A 20,426-nucleotide genomic window follows, 5' to 3' on the forward strand; every position below is an offset into this window, starting at 1 on the left:
GCTGGGAGATCTCGCATATGCACCATCACAGTTAGAGGATCACCAACCTCAGGTTCAAGATTCTTTAGAGGAAATGATCGTGGGAGATATGGATAATCCGAAATCTGTATATATTAGTGCGTTGCTCACGGATGAATTGAAGATCATGATGAAAGAGTTATTGGCAGAATTTAAAGATTGTTTTGCTTGGAGTTATTAAGACATGCCAGGGTTGGATCGACACTTGGTAGAACATAGTCTTCCTATCAAAGGCGATTTCAAGCCATACAAACAACCATCAAGGCGAATGTCTAAAGAAGTAGAAGCAAAGGTAAAGGATGAAATAGGGAAATTGTTGAAAGCAGGGTTCATTAGACCAATTAGATATGCGGAATGGCTTTCAAATGTAGTTCCTGTAATTAAAAAGAATGGGAAGTTGAGAGTTTGTATTGATTTCAGGGATCTTAATAGAGCCACTCCAAAAGATGTATATCTGATGCCAATAACCGATATGCTCATTGACTCAGTAGCCAACAATGAATTGTTGTTTTTTATGGATGGTTATTCTGGGTATAACCAAATAAAAATTGATGAAAGAGATACCTCAAAGACTGCCTTTAGGTGTCCAGGTGCTATTGGTACTTTTGAATGGCTTGTGATGCCATTCGGATTAAAAAACGCTGGTGCAACTTACCAAAGGGCAATGAATGCAATCTTTCATGATATGATTAACCACTTCATTGAAGTATATATCAATGATATTGTGGTGAAGTCAAGAAAAGCAGAAGATCATGTGGAACATTTGAGAAAGAGTTTTGAACGGATGCGGAAACATAATCTAAAGTTAAATCCAATGAAATGTGCCTTTGGAGTTAAAGTTGGGAACTTCCTGGGGTTTTTGGTGCACCAGCGTGGTGTTGAAGTGGATCAAAACAAGTCCAACGCCATTTTAGAGACTAGACCACCAAAGAGTAAAAAGAAACTACATAGGTTATTGGGCCAGGTAAATTTTAAGAAGATTCATTTCGAACCTGGCAGGTAAAACTAAGGAATTCTCTGAGTTATTGAAGCTTAAGGAAACTGACAAATTCATGTGGGAGGCTCACCACCAAGAAGCTTTTGAGAGAATAAAGGAATATTTATCCAAGCCACCAATATTTATGCCTCCAAGGTATGGATTTCCTTTGAAATTATATATTGCAGCCGCTGCAAAATCAATAGGGTGTTTACTAGCCCCAAAAAATGAAGAAAATAAAGAGCAGGCTATATATTATTTAAGTCGTTCACTCCATGAGGTGGAATGTAAATATTCTGCTATTGAAAAATTGTGTTTGACTCTGTTTTATGCATGTACTAAATTGAGACATTATTTAATCCAGTCAGCTGTATTTGTTGTGTCAAAAACTGATTTGGTCAAATACATGCTTAGTAGACCGGTGTTATCAGGTAGAATTGGTAAATGGTCATTAGCATTAACAGAATTTACATTGGTTTACTGTTCTCAAAAGTCCATATAGGGACAGGCTATCGCATATTTCTTAGCTCACCATCCAGCTTCTGATGAGTCAATACCAGAGGAAGTGGAAATCTGTAAGGCCCGAAAATATTAAGTTAATCATGATGGGATTTAAGATTTAAATTTCGAATAAGAGAAAATATGAATTTAAGAATTTATGGAAATTAGAGATTTCAATTTCGGGTCAAAAATATTTAATTTGAGGATTTTTCGGATTTTAAGATTTTAATATCCGGAATTATTAAATTCAAGGAATTGATATTTATGGAATGTAAGATGTAAATTCCAAGATTATAAATATCAAGGATTTAATTTGAGAATGAAACCGAGCAAGGACCCATTTGCAAATATTGAGAAATTCAAGGACTAAAATGCAATAAGGTCCAAAATGATTTAATTTTAATCCGAGAATATCTAATTTGAGATTATTTAGTGTTTAGAATTAAATTCTATTATTCTTAAATTATTTAGGATTGAAATTGAATTAAATCGCTTGTCCGGGGACTGAATTGCAACCAGGCCAAAGTTCAGGGACTAAACTGCAAATAGGCCAATATATATCCAAAATTCACATATTTCCTAGAATTTCACGTGGGAATCAGAAAGGAATCAGACAAGAACCGAGAAGGGAGGAAAAAAAAGCTTCCAAGCCATTTTTGATATTTCAAGATCCGATAAAAATTGATCCGCCCGGTAGAATTTCCGATTGATCGTATATTTGCGATCACGGCTTCGAGTGCTACGTTTTGACGTAAGTTTTATGAAGTTATACTATGTTTGAATTTTAAGATATTGTTAGAATTAAGATTTGATTATATATACATGTTCTAGTACATACGACGATAGCATATCTAAGACGGATCGAGAAAAGATCGTCGTTTGAATATGTTTTTGATTTTTGAAAGATTTTTCAGAAAATCTGAATTTTTGGGGCTGTTATATCCGTGAATATGCTGCTGATTTGGTGATGAAGATGGGTTTAAATAATTGACTTAATGATGTAAATGTATTTGGAATCACTGAAATCGAACCGTTACGCCATCGGTTTGAATTCCGGTTACGTGATCAAGTTGTTAGATTGTTTAAGCCTAAATAAGATTGAAATGATGTTGGAAGCTGATATTGAATGATATATCAATGCATTTCAGATTTGAATTGCAAGAAATCGATTTCGAGTCGGCGAACTCGGGTTGTTTGAAATCGAATCAAGACTTGAGAAACCTACACGTTGAATAGAATTTTGAGCAGAGTTGATAGAATTGTTGTTGTTCAAAGAGTTGCAAGAATTTCAGAGGTTTGAAGCTACGATCAAAAGGTATGATTCGACATTATCCTCGCCAGGTAGAATAACTTGAGAACGTGGTGGTTTTTGAGTTTTCCTAAAATCACATACTTATTTGTCTAAGTGTGTTTATGTGATGTATTTCTTATTAATGTCTTGCATGATGTTTGAATGGTGTGTTCAAGATGTGTTAGCTTATTTAATGCATACAGATTATGTTGCATTCATCTTGAACCCTACCTTGAATAGCACAGAGGGCAGAATGGCCTAAAGTGCATATGACGTTTGTAGGGCTGTAGTTGAGTGGCACGGAATGTAGATTTACTTCCAGAGCTAGAAGACTCACTATAGTTGCATCAAAGTCAGGGGAATTGAGATATTTAACGCCACCTCGATTGGGTAAGTTGGTGGTCGGTTAAAGATTTTATTTTCCCGGGATCCCAAGAACTAAGATTTATTGGTATCAGATTTGATAGCCTATTCCTTGAAACATGCATTGCATTTATGCATTACCCTAGAGATTTCTATGGTTTGGAATATGCAGTTATAAATGCTAGAATGTTGTGATATGTCATTCTAGATATGAATGTATTGATATGCTTGAAATGATATTGCTTTAGATGAATAACTATGCTTTAAGGATTTAAGAATGGAGTATATTTCTATGATTACATGTTGTTACATGTTTTGATGATTTAGAATTCTTATAGCATATAGATTCAATATCCTGATTTAGAATTCTTATAGAATATAGATTCAATATGCTTATATGGTGTATATACATGTTAGAAGGTGTTGGCTTAGTTTGAGCTTTGAAAACTTAGAATTGAGTTTATTGTATTGCACCTTAGAAACATGTATGTCATTATTGTTATGTCTAGATATGCATCTGTTTATGCTTGGGACATGTTGAGATTATGTATGCAATTTTTCAGATTTGGAATAGCCCTAGCAACTTTGATCTTTGTTGTAACCTTTAGTAATTTTTGTAAATTTCTGTACCAACTCTTCTTGGTATAATGAGCATAACTGTTTACTAAAAACTCCGATTAGGGTGCGGTTGGCGGCATTGGAAATCTAAGACAAAGATCTACAACTGTTATGTTTAGAATTTTTCCAGATTCTGCAAGAAACCCATGCGCGGGTGCGCCTGAAGAGGGGCATAGGCGCGCGTGGGGTTATGAAAAAAAAAATATTTTTGGTTCTTTTTGCGACATGATTTTGCGTCGCCAAATGTATAGTTTTGCGTCGCCAAATATTATTGTTAATATTATTCAGATTGATAATTATTATATAATTAATGATTCTTATTTATTAATTGCCTCTTAAGATGAGATTAGCACCCGAGGTCCCCACAACAGGTGGTATCAGAGCGTAAAGTCTTGGACTTAGAAAGAAGTTGAGCGGGGTAGATTGAGTCGCATGCATTTATAGTATTGCATGATTATGATTTACTTGCTTTAAAGAATTGTGTGCTATTATAATTGTTTGATTGAACACTGCTTGCTTTACTGAGATGAGAATTACATGCTTATATGCTGATATGTATGCCTGATTTCTCGAATTCATTAGAATAAGTGAATTCGTTGCAAGCATGTATTATTTGAAAAGCATAAGAATTTGAAAGTATGTGTTCTATTCAGAAGCATGAGATTATATGTATGTTATACTGAAATTGTATTTTATAATATCTACAATATATATTGCTTCTGTTATCGAAGAATACAGATTGTGCAGATAGTATGAGAACCTCAAACAGAACAGAACCTCGGACAGAACCAAACAGTGTTGAGGTAAGGTTTTGAGCCTATCGATATAATGATTGCCCTGAGGAGTATGTTAGTTGAACAACTCCAAAGCTATTAATCACCAACTCATAAAGATACAGAATATGCTATGTCTAGAAAGGGGTTGAGTTTAAAAGCTGGATCAGTTGTTCAAGTGAAGAATATTCAGATGAACATAGAACCAGCATGATTTTATATCAACTCCATGGCTTAGCAAGAAGTTTGTGAATTTGACAGAAGAACTTAAGGAAGAGCAGACGTATTGAAATGGTTTGGCAGGTAAGTAAACAGAATTGTTTCTTTCTGTATGTATTAGAAAAGATAGAAAAGCAGAATTTGCCAAACAGAAGCATAGCCACTTGAATGACTTGATTGAAGCCAGAGATAGAATAAAGAAAGAAACTCAAACCGGTTGTATAAAGCATAGTAGAATTTTATTCACACCTCTGTAATTGTGAAAAACTATGATCATCACCTCCACTAAAACTTCCATAGTAGTATATCTATGAAGCAAGAGATAGTGACAATAGCAGGAAAGATCGATTCATCCTAAACTCTAGCAGATGAAGAAATTTAAGCATAGCTTCCATAGATGAAATAGATCAAGAGAATATTTGACTGGCAGATAATTTCATAGGCAATAAGCCAATAAAGAAAATAAGGCTCAAGTTGTATCAGATAAGAATATTACAGGTAAGTGAGTTAATTCTAGTTAACCGTTTACATATTGATTGCATAGCATACATTCATAGATCAGTTATTTGTTATGCTACAATCCATATCTGATGAGCCTTTATTCATCGTATTTGCTGAGATTTTTCCTTTGAGTAGATAGAACACATTTGTAAGATTAGTCATAGAAGATGAAATACAGAATTGAGGAAATAAGAGTGAATGTGCTGATATCAGGCGTGAGATATTAATCTAGAATGCATTATAGATATTAATGCAATAACTGAGTACCAATTAACAGCTGATTGAATCTGTGCACTGATAAAGCAATAGAAATGACTAAAAATATATGATATGAGTTTCAGAAATTAGATTTTGTTATTTCGGTACTGGTTATATCACGATGACCGTGGAAGAATGTCGGAAGAAGTCTAGTCGATATATTGAACTAGTATAGAATTAACCTAGAATTGACAGATATGTCAGTGGTTAGAATGTACAGAAATAGTTCAATGACACATTCCGACCTTTCTACGACATGAACAAAGTTCTATATAGAGTAGTGTGTAGTACGAAGATCTTATGACAATTCGTATAGAAAAGCGCTACTTGACTTTACAAACTCCAGAAATAACAGAAGAGTGATGAATGAAGAATTATTCTAGTACCGAATTGATTATGAATTCTATGACAGTGAATTATGTCGAAAAGATGATATTCGACTATTGTCATGCAGAAAGTTAGAGATAAACTCATATCAATAGAGAATAAGAAAAACCAGTTACAGTAGATCTTTTTCTTCAATTTTGCTGAAGCTATTCCATCAGAGAAATCACGATTCTTGAATTTCATGATATCGATTCTGAGGTTTTTGTATTCGACCTCGATCGATTTTGATTGACTCTTATTCCTTTGCTAGAGTCTGATTTGATTTACTCGCTTTAAGTTTTGATATGCAAGTGAGTTGTTTTCACTGTGCAGATTTTGTCATTCAGAATATTTGATTTTCGGTGACCTTGACTTGAGCGAGTTCCTTTGATTTGAAATTTGAGAATTATTGATTATTTGATGTGTCTATTCAGTGTATCTTGAAGTATTTGGCTTGTAACTGATAGAAATTAAGATTCAGACCATCAGCAAGATTTATGGGATTTAGATAATTGTTTGATTGATTGAGTACAGATCTGTCCTTGTTGAATGTTTGTGCTTGAGTTTCTAGACAGATGCTCAAACAATCAGAATTGTTGCAATCCAAGCTAAACACGATTGGTTTGGAAAGATAAAAGCAACATGGATATTAGATCAAGCAATGAAAATTCGATTGAGAATGCTAGATTAAGATAAGAGATAAGACAGTAGATCAGAATAGATAACTTTTGCGGTGAATAATCGTTTGAGTATGCCAGGGATTCTAGATATGAAATATCAGATTCTGAAAGAGGCATATGAAAACAGATTGAATATCCATTCAATTGTTTACACATGTATGATTTACATGTAGTCATTACTTGGAAATCAGTATTGGTGAAAGAAATGAAATCAGATACGTCAGAATTGACATGACCAATACTAAAATTCCAGTAAACGAAGCAGAAAAGAAGAACCCAAGTGGTGTCTGTAACAGATTAGTTACATAAGAGCTGAAAGAAGATCAACTTTGCAGAAGATTTTAGTTCGATACTAGAATCGTCATGATTTTGCGATTTAGATTGTAGTATATTGCGACAGATTCAAGAATATGTTGTATTCGATATGATACAAACATACAGTGATACCTGTTATAAAGTTAGCAAGATGATCATATTACAGGAATTATTGAAATCTATTGTCGAGATAGAGACTTTAGATTTGTTTTCTAGATTGTGGCATTGATTGTCAGATGTTCTGAGTGTTTGGTTGTATGAGATTTCATTATACCATCCTCTGATTAGTGGACTATCAGATTAGATTATCCAGATTTTTGAGGATATGCTCAGAACTATAGTACTAGATTTGGTACTAGTTGATTGATTATTTGCCACTTGATTACTATAATTCCTGTGACAGCTATCTAATAGATATAGAGACAGTATTTTGATTTTTTAGATGATAAGAAAATCAGAATTATCTTTAGATTGAAATGATATTGCAGAAGTATCAGCTATCAGACCAGATATGAGACAAGAAAAGATATAGAATGTGAATATTGATTTGAACAGAATAAGAATAGAGCAGCATTGACAGAGCTAGAAAATGAGCAACAGATATAGATTTGAAGCCTGAACATAATGATCAGCAAAGAAGTTCTTTCCCAAGCATCATTAGGTTCAGAAAGAGATTTCAGAAGCTATAAGTTTTTGATCTAGATTATTGGTTAATACTCAATCTCGAATTGTCAGACAGATGACTTGTTATCCATATGCATTGGCTGAAGCATATCAACTAGAATATGTATGTGCATTCAAGTCAGATAATTGATACAGAGTTAGATCACGAGAAAGAACAACTTAGATCTAAGTTGACTCCGTGATTATATGTTAATGAGAATAGATATGATTACAGAAGCGATCAGAAAGAAGAATAAGATACCATAGAAGAGAAGATATCAGAATAGATATCTAAAGCTCAGAGAATTGGAGTACTTATTACTTCAGTCAGCTATACAGCTTACGAGAATCAGCAGTAAGATCGAATGCGATTTCGAGGACAAAATCATTCCTTAGAGGGGAGAAATTGTAAGGCCCGAAAATATTAAGTTATTCATGACGGGATTTAAGATTTAAATTTCGAATAAGAGAAAATATGAATTTAAGAATTTATGGAAATTAGAGATTTCAATTTCGGGTCAAACATATTTAATTTGAGGATTTTTCGGATTTTAAGATTTTAATACGGAATTCTTAATTTAAAAGAATTGATATTTATGGAATGTAAGATGTAAATTCCAAGATTATAAATATCAAGGATTTAATTTGAGGATGAAACCGAGCAAGGACCCATTTGCAAATATTGAGAAATTCAAAGACTAGAATGCAATAAGGTTCGAAATGATTTAATTTTAATTTGAGAATATTTAATTTGAGATTATTTAGAGTTTAGAATTAAATTCTATTATTCTTAAATTATTTAGGATTGAAATTGAATTAAATCGCTTGTCCGGGGAGTGAATTGCAATTAGGCCAAAGTTCAGAGACTAAACTGCAAATAGGCCAATATATATCCAAAATTCACATATTTCCTAGCATTTCACGTGGGAATCAGAAAGGAATTAGACAAGAACCGAGAAGGGAGGAAAAAAAAGGCTTCCAAGCCATTTCTGATATTTCAAGCTCCGATAAAAATTGATCCGCCCGGTAGAATTTCCGATTGATCGTATATTTGCGATCAGGGCTTCGAGTGCTATGTTTTGACGTAAGTTTTATGAAGTTCTACCATGTTTGAATTTTAAGATATTGTTAGAATTAAGATTTGATTATATATACATGTTCTAGTACATACGACGATAACATATCTAAGATGGATCGAGAAAAGATCGTCGTTTGAATATGTTTTCGATTTTTGAAAGATTTTTCAGAAAATCTGAATTTTTGGGGCTGTTATATCCGTGAATATGCTGCTGATTTGGTGATGAAGATGGGTTTATATAATTGACTTAATGATGTTAATGTATTTGGAATCACTGAAATCGAACCGTTACGCCATCGGTTTGAATTTCGGTTACGTGATCAAGTTGTTAGATTGTTTAAGCCTAAATAAGATTGAAATGATGTTGGAAGCTGATATTAAATGATATATCAATGCATTTCAGATTTGAATTGCAAGAAATCGATTTCGAGTCGGCGAACTCGGGTTGTTTGAAATCGAATCAGGACTTGAGAAACCTACACGTTGAATAGAACTTTGAGTAGAGTTGATAGAATTGTTGTTGTTCAAAGAGTTGCAAAAATTTCAGAGGTTTGAAGCTACGATCAAAAGGTATGATTCGACATTATCCTCGCCAGGTAGAACAACTCGAGAACGTGGTGGTTTTTGAGTTTTCCTAAAATCACATACTTATTTGTCTAAGTGTGTTTATATGATGTATTTCTTATTATTGCCTTGCATGATGTTTGAATGGTGTGTTCAAGATATGTTAGCTTATTTAATGCATACAGATTATGTTGCATTCATCTTAAATCCTACCTTGAATAGCAACAGAGGGCAGAATGGCCTAAAGTGCATATGATGTTTGGAGGGCTGTAGTTGAGTGGCACGGAATGTAGATTTACTTCCAGAGCTAGAAGACTCAATATAGTTGCATCAAAGTCAGGGGAATTGAGATATTTAACGCCACCTCGATTGGGTAAGTTGGTGCTCGGTTCAAGATTTTATTTTCCTAGGATCCCAAGAACTAAGATTTATTGGTATCAGATTTGATAGCCTATTCCTTGAAACATGCATTGCATTTATGCATTAACCTAGAGATTTCTATGGTTTGGAATATGCAGTTATAAATGCTAGAATGTTGTGATATGTCATTCTAGATATGAATGTATTGATATGCTTGAAATGATATTGCTTTAGATGAATAACTATGCTTTAAGGATTTAAGAATGGAGTATATTTCTATGATTACATGTTGTTACATGTTTTGATGATTTAGAATTCTTATAGCATATAGATTCAATATGCTTATATGGTGTATATGCATGTCTTTCATACTGGGATTTATTCTCACCGGAGTTATCCGGCTGTTGCTTTGTTTGTATGTGTGCATTGCATCAGGTTTGGGGCATGAGCGAGTCAATTGTGGCTTGGATAGCTCGAGATTGAGAAATATTAGCATGTGGTGACTTCGGGCTAAGAATAGATTGTTGTCAAATGCATGTTAGAAGGTGTTGGTTTAGTTTGAGCTTTGAAAACTTAGAATTGAGTTTATTGTATTGCACCTTAGACACATGTATGTCATTATTGTTATGTCTAGATATGCATGTGTTTATGCTTGGGACATGTTGAGATTATGTATGCAATTTTTCAGATTTGGAATAGCCCTAGCAACTTTGATCTTTGTTGTAGCCTTTGGTAATTTTTGTAAATTTCTGTACCGACCCTTCTTGGTATAATGAGCATAACTTTTTACTGAAAGCTCCGATTAGGGTGCGGTCGGTGGAATTGGAAATCTAAGACAAAGATCTACAACTGTTATGTTTAGCATTTTTCTAGATTCTGCAAGAAACCCATGCGCGGGTGCGCCTGAAGAGGGGCATGGGCGCGCGTGGGGTTCTGAAAAAAAAAATATTTTTGGTTCTTTTTGCGACGTGATTTTGAGTCGCCAATGTATAGTTTTGCGTCGCCAATTGTTCTGGTTAATATTATTCAGATTGAATAATTATTGTCTAATTAATGATGCTTATTCATTAATTTCCCCTTAAGATGAGATTAGCACCCAAGGTCCCCACAAAATCCCTGTGTATGGGATCGAAAAACCAGCATGGACATTGAAATTTGATGGGTCTAGCCCTGAGGGAACAGCAAGTGCAGGCATAGTAATTATATCTCCAACCGGAGTAAAAACAGCCTTGTCCTTTAATCTGGATTTTCCTTGCACTAACAATCAATCTGAATATGAAGCATTAGTAATTGGTTTGGAGGTGCTCAAAGATTTGCAAGCAAAGAATGTTCAAGTAATTAGAGACTCACAGTTGGTACTTCGGCAAGTATCCGGAGAGTATAAATGTACGAGTCTATCATTGATCCCCTATTTTGTAGCCGCTTCCCAGCTGGCTGATGATTTTGAGGAGATAAATTTCCAATATGTACCAAGACAGCAAAATTGGGAGGCCAATGAACTAGCCAAATTGCTTCGGGGTTGAGATTGTCTGAGGAACTCACTCATAGATTGGTGTTAATTCAGAAAAGGAATCATCCCTCAATCATAAAAATGGGATTACAAATTGAGACTTTTAATGTGAATGTTAATTTGGCAGGTGATTGGAGAGAGTAACTAAAAGAAGCTTTAAAGTTCCCCGAGAAACCAATTCCTTACAATTTGAGGATGAAAGTCCTTAACTATATATTGGTGGAAGATGATTTGTATAGGAAAGGAATGAATGGTTTGTTGTTGCGATGCATTGGGTTCCCTGAGGCAATGGAAGCCATGAATTAGGTTCATAAAGGAGTATGCAGTGCACATCAATCAGGAATTAAGATGAGATGGCTCGTGAGGAGGCAAGGATATTATTGGCCATCAATGTTGAGGGATTGCATTAGATACTCTAAAGGATGTCAACCTTGCCAAAGACATGGCAATATCCAATGGGTTCCCGCTGATGAAATGTATGCTATTATAAAACCGTGGCCATTTCGGGGTTGGGCTATGGATTTGATCGGGAAAATTTACCCATCTTCATCTAAAGGCCATAATTTCATTATTGTGGCTACCGACTTCTTTACCAAATGGGTGGAGGTCATACCATTGAAAAAGGTGGAGCAAAATGATGTGATCGATTTTTATCAAAGAACACATCATACACCGATTTGGTATACCAAAATCTATTATTACAGATCAAGGAACCATGTTTGTAGGGTCGAAAGTGAAAGATTTTGCAGCAGATTATGGCATTAAGATACATTGCTCTTCGCCGTATTATCCTCAGGCCAATGGGCAAGCAGAAGCTTCTAATAAAGTGCTGATTCAAATCTTGCAGAAAATGATGGAAGACAATCCAAGAGATTGGCCTAGGCTATTATCCGAAACATTATGGGCATACAGAACATCAAAGAGAACCGCAACCGAGGTGAGTCCTTTTGCATTGGCCTATGGCCATGAAGCTGTGTTGCCTACGGAAATCATGGTTCCGTCATTACGAATAGCTATGCAAAATCATTTGATTTCGGAAACATACAGTGAAGACATGATCACAGAGTTAGAGGATCTCAATGATACACGAATGCAAGCTCTCAATAGCCTCATGCTCCAAAAAGAAAAGGTGGCTCGGAGTTACAATAAACGTGTTAGAAAGAAGTCGTTCCATGAAGGAGACCTGGTTTGGAAAGTCATACTACCTGTGGGAGTTAAGGACAGAGAATTGGGAAAATGGTCTCCAAATTGGGAAGGACCATTTAAAGTTCATCGAGTTTTGGACGAGAACGCCTATTGGCTAGCCAGTGTAGAAGGAGAACCTCACAAACGATGCATCAATGACAGATATTTGAAGCAATATGTTCCTAGTATGCGAGAGGAACATGCTCTCTAATTAATGTAAAGTGGCTGTAAACGCCAAAGTTGTAATTATCAGGCTAAATTATGGCCGAGTGTTTGTAAATAAATAAAACAGTTGAAAATTTGCAGGAACGGTTGCATAAAGTAACCAACGATAAATGGTAAGTCAGACCATTAGTATAAAACAAAGAAGAAACCTAAATGTTCAAAAGCAGACGTTCGAAAAGGTTCTAACAACAAAAACAAATATTGTTTTCTCCATGAAACAGTGAAATTAACCTACTGCGGCTGCCAATTCTTCCCACTTCTGCTTACATTCTAGCTGAATGGACATGAATTCATTCAGAATTGTGTTCCATCCTTGATACTTAGATTTTTGATTCACCAATTGAATCCCAGTGTCACCAATCTCCTGGTTAGCCAAAAGTATTTGTGCTTTAAGAGATTCACCTTCCTCAGGTAGTTGTACTCTATTGGCTTCACAGGTAGCCAATTTTCTCTTCAGATGCGATATTTGTTCTTCCACAATATCAAAATTTTGACCCACCTCAATCAGTTTGTTGACATTGCTCTCTCACACTCTCTTGAGATTATCCCAAGTTTCTTTAGAGGCCCTGAAAGTCTCTATTCTGGCCGAGAACTCGGTATGCTTGTTCACAGCGTCTCGGGCCTGTGAAAGGATAGAAGGCAGAGAATGAGAAGTCATACCTAGTGGAGATTTGGGAAATCCCTGGGAACTCTGAAGTAAGTGAAAAGCTATCAAAAGTTCTTGATGTTGCTGCTCTGTTAATGTGAATAAATCCTGAGTGATTCAAGACTGGATGGTTGTCATAGCATGATTGACAGACTCTATGCTGAGATATGGTGGAACTTCTGGAATGAGTTCACTCTTAACGTCTTGAAAAAAACTGAAGTCTAAGTCCATCGCGATTGAAGCAAGGGTGCACATATGAATCCGCCGAAAGGAGTAATCCTGCAAAAAGGTACCAGGAGATAGTGAAATAATAAAAATAAGCTCAAGAATATAGTCTTAAACAAAGTGTTGCCTCGACAGCAGTTGATGCGGCGACTATGTGGGAAACTTGTGCAACATGGGGAGCATGAACGGGAATTCTTAGTTTGGGAAGAGGAGCTTTCGAAGATATGCCAGTGATGATTTGCGCCGCAATGATGTTCTCAGCAACATCAGCAGGCGTTGGGTGCTTGTTTGGAGGCGCTGCATATTTCAATGGCATATAACTCATTGGTTGAATTACCTCAACAGTTGATCCAGGGGCATCAACGTTGAAGGGAATTGAGGAAACATATATGGTGTCGCCTTCTTCTGCATCAGCAGGAACCTCAGAACTACGTGAGGGTTGCATGGCCAATCTTCGTGATACACGAGTACTTTTTCTGACTTTGGAAGGGGAAGATTCTTTTGGCACTCCACCACCCATGGTTTTCAATTTTTTGACAGAGGTATGAACTGCTAAAGAAAATAAGGTAATAATAAGTAGGCCAGCTAATTTTAAAAGTCCAGTTTAGAGATTGTACAATTACCAGGAGGAACTGTCAAAGCAGCAGTAAGAGCTTGGTATTTGGGAGTCCACTCTGACATAAAAGGAACAATGATTTCCTGAGTTACTTCCTGAACTGGAGCTTGAAAGAAGGATCCCCATACTAGGTTTAATTTAGCAGTTGGCATAGAGAAACGACGATCAACTAACTCATCCCACATGTTCTCAGGCAACTGTTGAGGGAAGAAAAAGTGGGTTTCGGGTACAGTAGGAGGAAAACCAAATTGTCGGGCCACGATCAAAGGATTGTATATTTCAAAAGAGAGAACGACATTATCATTGGCAAAGGTACCACTGCTAATCAAAAATTTTAAATGAAGACAAGCAAGTCTTATATCATCAACAACTTGTGGAAAAGACCTGCTTTGGTGAGACATGAAATGCAAGATCCAAGGATAATTTGCCGTGTTAAGAAACACTGACAAATAGTAAACACGCCCTTCCCCAAGGGTATTGAAAAAAGTCATCAAGAAATCCTTAGAAACTGTGGTGATGCAGTAGGATAGAGCATTACTGTCAGAAGGATTAATGATAGTAAACAGAAGGTTCCTAATGTCCGAAAAATTGGAAAAGAGCCACAACTGCAAGAAGCACACACCTTAAAGTTTGCGGAGGGGAGTATCGAGTACACTTTTACTCTTCCCTCGGTAGACAGATTCTAAGAACATGACCCCTAAATTGACAAGGTTCCCGATACTCAACATACGTGCAAGGGATAAGTATTCTGCGGATGGTCGACCAGAAGCAGGACAAAAAAAGAATTTGCAAATGAGTACCCACATAAACAAGATATGTTCATCATCATTAGGGATCTCAGAGGCGGTATGCCAAGTTCCTATTATAGAGTCATATGAGGTGTAGTTTAGATACTCATCTGGAAGTTTTGGAACATCTGTCATCGAAATGACACCTATCAATTCTAGACCAATGATTGGAATTCTCAGTAAACGGAGGATATCATGAAGAGTAATGGTCATTGGTCCACAAGAAAATATGAAGGAATTGCAAGAGGGAGACCAAAAATGGAGTGCAGACTCTAGTAAGTTGGTTTGTAATGGGAACAGACCTTTCGTAAGCTGAATGAAGTAATACAACCCTTGGGATTTCCAGATATCACCGAAATGGGGTTCCAGTTTATCGATCCAATTCACCCATTCAGGAGAGAAACAAGGCCAAGATTTGAATTTAGCCGCTTTAGCAGGAGGTTGTACGGAACTGGTCAAAAGTAATGAGGAGGCCGATAAAAAGTCAAGGGGAAATAGGTTGGAAAAGACCGCCGGTGGCAAGGGAACTTCTACATAGGGAGCGTGGGTTATGCTTGCCAGAACCTCAACGCAGTTAGGTTTAATAGAAAGGGGATTTAGAAGCCTGTGAGGAACATAAGTCAAATAAAGAAAACAGGAGTGCCAAGCAATCAAAGCAACGATAATATTAGTCGTGAGCTCAAGGAGAGTGAACAAACCTGATGAACTCCATTTCCTCAGGAGCGATTGATGAACTGGCAAGAGTAGACGCCATGGAAAAGAAAGAGTAAAATATTGCACAAATAAAAGGTGAATTAAGCCATTGAATGGTATTTTCCGTTGTGTGTGCAGGTTTTAACAGATGATCCACCAAAAGGATATAAGCTTACTGGTCGGAGAAGCAGCGGGATGTCAAACCAAAACCTAGGCTATCAAGGCGTTACACAGAGCAAAGGGATGAAACTCGAAACCAGCTCAAAATAATTACTCGGTGAAGATGAATAGCCCTAAGGAGAGAGAAAGAGAGGCGCGAATATCGGAGGAACAATAATGATAATGCTGAGGTGAAGTGATCAAGCGATTCAAAATTTGAAGAATATGATCATTGAATTTTTTTTGAAAACAAAGTCACAAAGCAAATCCATTGGCCCAACAGTTAGTGAGACATTCATCATCCAGTTTTGATGGCCCAATGGGCCATCAACCTGTAGGGGGCAATTATTAGCCCATAAAATAAAATATTATACAAATTCGAGTTCCCTGGCCCAGTTCCTAAAAATCGTGCAGCCCAAGTGGTTCGGCCCACAAGAAATGATGCCCAAAAGACGAAAATCCATCGGCAAGAGATGAAGTGGAAGTTATATTTAAAAGGGATGACCAAGTCAAAAACCATTTGAAGAGAACGTGGCCCATTTTTTAGAGATAATGGCGTGAAAGTTATGGAATTGGGAACAAAAGAGCCATCGGAAGGGAAGAGTAGGTAGACATCATCTCAACATCAAACATAGCTCTCAAAAAGCTCTGTATTTTCAGCAATCTTTCTGCAAAAATTTCGTACCTTCATTTTGTCATTTTCTAGACATTTTAGCATACATGTTTAGCTTCTTTTTGCTGGGTTCCTCGAACTATTACAACACTTTCTTTTGTGATTAGTATGACAAACACTTGTCATTTTGAATTTTCAGTAGCAAAGAATCAATATTCGGTTGCTATTAATAATTCTTCTTTTACTTTATTTTAGTTCTTTAGCGTTTTACCGGTGGACTTCAGACCGACGACAAATCCGAGACTGCTTTTTGCTTGGTGTTAGAAGTTAGATTTCTATTTTCATTTGTTATTTTTCAATTGGCACTCACGTGCATGGCACGCCTGCAATCAACTCACTCGAGCCAATTTTTGTGTGCAAACACCTGGGCAAAGCCTTGCTACGACCCTTAGACACCTTGCCAGAGCTCCGCCAATCGGCCACTACTACGTACACTGTCCGTAATATAAAAACCACAACCTACTCCAACTCTTAAAATAAGAGAACCCAAAAGCTCTTAAAATCGAGCTAACATGGGCCAAGGAGAGGTTTGGAACGATTTCAATTGAGGCAGTCTCGACCCCTATTTATGTAAGGCCCGAAAATATTAAATTATTAATTACAATTAAATTCCATATTATGGGCTAATATTGATTTGAGAAATTATGGAAATGATAGATTTAATTTTCGAGCCGAAAATATTTAATTTGAGAATTTACGGATTTTGAGAATTAAATTCCGAAAATTCTTAAATTAAAAGAATAAATATTTGATTTGAATATTTATGGAATTTAAGATTAAATTCCATGTTTCGGGAATTAAAGAAGATTAATTTTAAAGATACAACCCGATCAGGGACTGATTTGCAAATATCGAAGTTGCAAGGGCTAATGTGCAAAAGGCCGGGATTAATTGATTTAATCCGAATTTATTTAATTTTAATCCGAGTATATTTAATTTGGAAATATTTAGAGTTTTGATTTAAATTCTAATATTCTTAAATAATTTAGGATTGAAATTGAATTAAAACGAAGGCCGAGGACTGAATTGCAATTAATGAAGACTTGAGGGGTTAAATTGCAATTTATGCAATACATATCTGATTTAAATGAGAATTATCAGCATGTTACGTATATTTATGATATCGAATTCCAAATTCTGAAGCTGAAGTCGAGATCCTTTCTATTTCCTTTGGAATTCCAATTTTCAAATTGCCGTAACTTTTGATTCGATCGTCCGATTTCGATTCCGAAAAGAGTTCTGGATTTCTTGCAACGAGGAATTCGATTTGATGTAAGTATTTTGATGTTTCACATACATTTCGAAATCAGTATGTTGTAAAGATCAGACGTTGAGCATGCATCTTGAGTTTTGATGGTTTTTATCTTTCCGTATCAACGTCGAATCTGTTACTTGACGCCGTATGAATTCTAATGAGTTTTCACAGCATGTATGTTGAATTAAGACTTCTGATATGCTGATAATATGATGTTATTCAGCTTATATGTGATGATTATTGCTGAAATGAATATTAAAGTGAGACTCGAATTCGATATTTCGTCGGTTACCGATTTTTAATCGCTACGCCGTCGATTGTTGATTTGAAGCCATTTTGATAGCCTATGACTGAGATAAGATGTTATTTTAGATGTTATCGATAATATAGCAATTTTATTTCTCAGTTTCAGACTAGTTTTGAAGGCTAACGACTCAAAACTCCGAATTCGAACCAAAGAAGAAGATGTGAAGTTTGAAATGATGTTGATTAACGATATATTGATGATTTTGATTCGATTCTAAAATGATTGACTAGAATGAAGATTGATATGAATGTTTTGATGCTATGTTTCAGATTTGAAGCGTTCAAAACAGAATAAATAAGAAGGTATAATGACGACATCGCGAGTTAGGGATTTGAAACTCGAGAATGATGTTTCTTTAGTTGTCCCGCAAAAATCACATACTTGTTTATGTTTTGATTTGATTTCGATGTTGTCGATCCATCTCAGGTAGTGGATCTTTGAGTTTGAGTCTATATGATTATGATACGATTATGATACGAGGCTATATTGAATTGATTCTATGCCAAGGTTGCGGTTAACCTTATTTTCTAGCCCAGAATGGCTACGTTAGATGGATATCCATGTCAAGATCGGTTACGAATCTTGATGGCATCAATGATATATGAATCAATTCTTAATCGAGATATGCGTTATTTACTCTATTGTTGAGTCATTACGAATAGAGTTGATATGATTTATTTAACGGTTTATATGTCGATTATACTGAGAATGTTTTCTCACCAGAGTTTATCCGGCTGTTGCTTTATTTTGTATGTGTGCATTGCAACAGATGGGGCAGGAGCTGGTCTGAGATGACATGGACAGCTCGGGAGCGACACTTAGCAAGTGTGGACTCGGGCTTAAGCGGAAGAATGATAGTGAGATTACATCAAACTTAGAAAGAAAACTAGAAACTGGAAGTTGAGATTTGAAGTATTGAATAGCTTGTAGTTTCGTGATGTTTATGCAATTTGTTTGATGTAATGAAAGCATGATTTGATGTTTTAAAATTCCTACTTGTCGATATGCATGTTTCCAGATTGTCAATTATGTTTGGAATCAAATTTGTGGTTGATTCATGCCATGGTTCCAAGTTCTTGACAGCAAAATGATTTCTGCAAGTTTCTGGAAATGTCTTCCGCTCGATCGGGGAAAAACGTGCGATCAAACGCGGCCTATCACTTTGCAAACCCGAGAGCAGGTTGATGTTGCCCGCTCGATCGGATGAAAGTTACCGATCGAGCGCAGCATGTAAAAACTCAAAACTGAGAGCATGATCTTATTGCTCGCTCGATCGGCTGATTTTGCCCGATCAGAGGCTCCGGGAATTAAAAAAAAATAAAAAAAAATTTCTGCTCTTGGTTTATTACTCTGAATTGTTTGATTAATTGTTTAATTAATCATTAGTTTCCCTAAAACGAGATTAGCAACCCGAGGTCCCCACAACAGGTGGTATCAGAGCGTAAGTTTCTTGGACTGAGATAGAAGATGAGCGGGGTAGATTGAGTCACATGCATTTATAGTATTTCATGATTATGCATTACACGATCTGATGATTCGATGATTTGATAAATTGCATGTGTGCGTGATCTATCTTTGAAATTCAATTGTCTGATTTACTGATTTGTAAATTTTTGAATTTCTTAATGATTTTGTTATAAGATTTTTTCCGGGCGATGTAAACACCCAGAATCGAAGAGAACAGTGTTCTTTGGGTGATGTAAGCACCCCAGACTAAACAGAATGGTATAGTCAGACTGAACAGAAAAGTATTGCTCAGCTAAAAGAAGTATCTCTGATTGAACAAAACAGAATATCAGCGAATGAATAGATGTTATTGCAGGTAGAAGTTGGCCTGAAGAACTTGATCAGTCGTTCAGATACCTGATAGAAACAGATGAATGACGTATCAGATTGATTGTTTATCAACTTCAAGACCTAGCAACCAGCTGATAGATTTTGATGAAGAAATCCTGACAGAATTGAGGTATATTTATTTGTTGGTAAGTGCTCAGAACAGATTTTGATTAACGGTTCTTTGCCACAATAGATAGAAATGATCAGAAAAAAAAATATACCCATTAGAAGTCGTATATTTTGAATATTTTTAATCTTGGAGAATGCCTTATTTGATTTTCAAGTTTACTACAATTCTTTGAATTGTTGATGATGATGATGAAGAAGCTCAACATGGAATTGTTAGTTGTGGCTTGGATTCAAGGATTATGTCAGAATAAATGTTGACGACTGAAACATTTTATGAAAGACATAAATAAGGCTAAGAAAATTGAATTTGAATGATGAGGCAGAAAGAATGAAATTGTAGGAATGCCATAGTATGTGAGATAATCACAATTTTAGCTACAATTTTTATTTTAGAGCAGATATGAGATGAACGGTCTAGAAGTAGTTCTTTAATTCTAGCGAAGTGAGACAGATTAGTCTGGTTTTGAATGCAGATTATGCTAAAGATTATTACAGTCATTGTGGGTGGAGATATCCTACCGATCAATGTAAAAACAGTTCAGGCAGATGTATTAGGCGATGTCCTAAGTAAATCAGATTCTGAGATGATTTGAATGAAGAACGGTTCCAGAAGTATACAGAGGATCAGAATGAAA

General features: G+C 35.9%; 1 protein-coding gene across 1 annotated transcript; it reads left to right on the top strand.

Annotated features, from left to right (window-relative positions):
• The first annotated feature begins 202 nt into the window (after nt 1-202).
• On the top strand, nt 203-12,450 carry LOC140878239 (uncharacterized). Its single transcript, XM_073281845.1, has 5 exons — nt 203-982; nt 1,497-1,569; nt 10,628-10,878; nt 11,182-11,194; nt 11,759-12,450. The coding sequence occupies exons 1-5, from the start codon at nt 203-205 to the stop codon at nt 12,448-12,450; spliced, it is 1,809 nt and encodes a 602-aa protein (XP_073137946.1).
• The last annotated feature ends 7,976 nt before the right edge of the window (nt 12,451-20,426 follow it).

This window comes from Henckelia pumila, chromosome 1 (assembly GCF_033568475.1).
Source record: "Henckelia pumila isolate YLH828 chromosome 1, ASM3356847v2, whole genome shotgun sequence".
In the NCBI taxonomy this organism is placed as follows: domain Eukaryota; kingdom Viridiplantae; phylum Streptophyta; class Magnoliopsida; order Lamiales; family Gesneriaceae; genus Henckelia; species Henckelia pumila.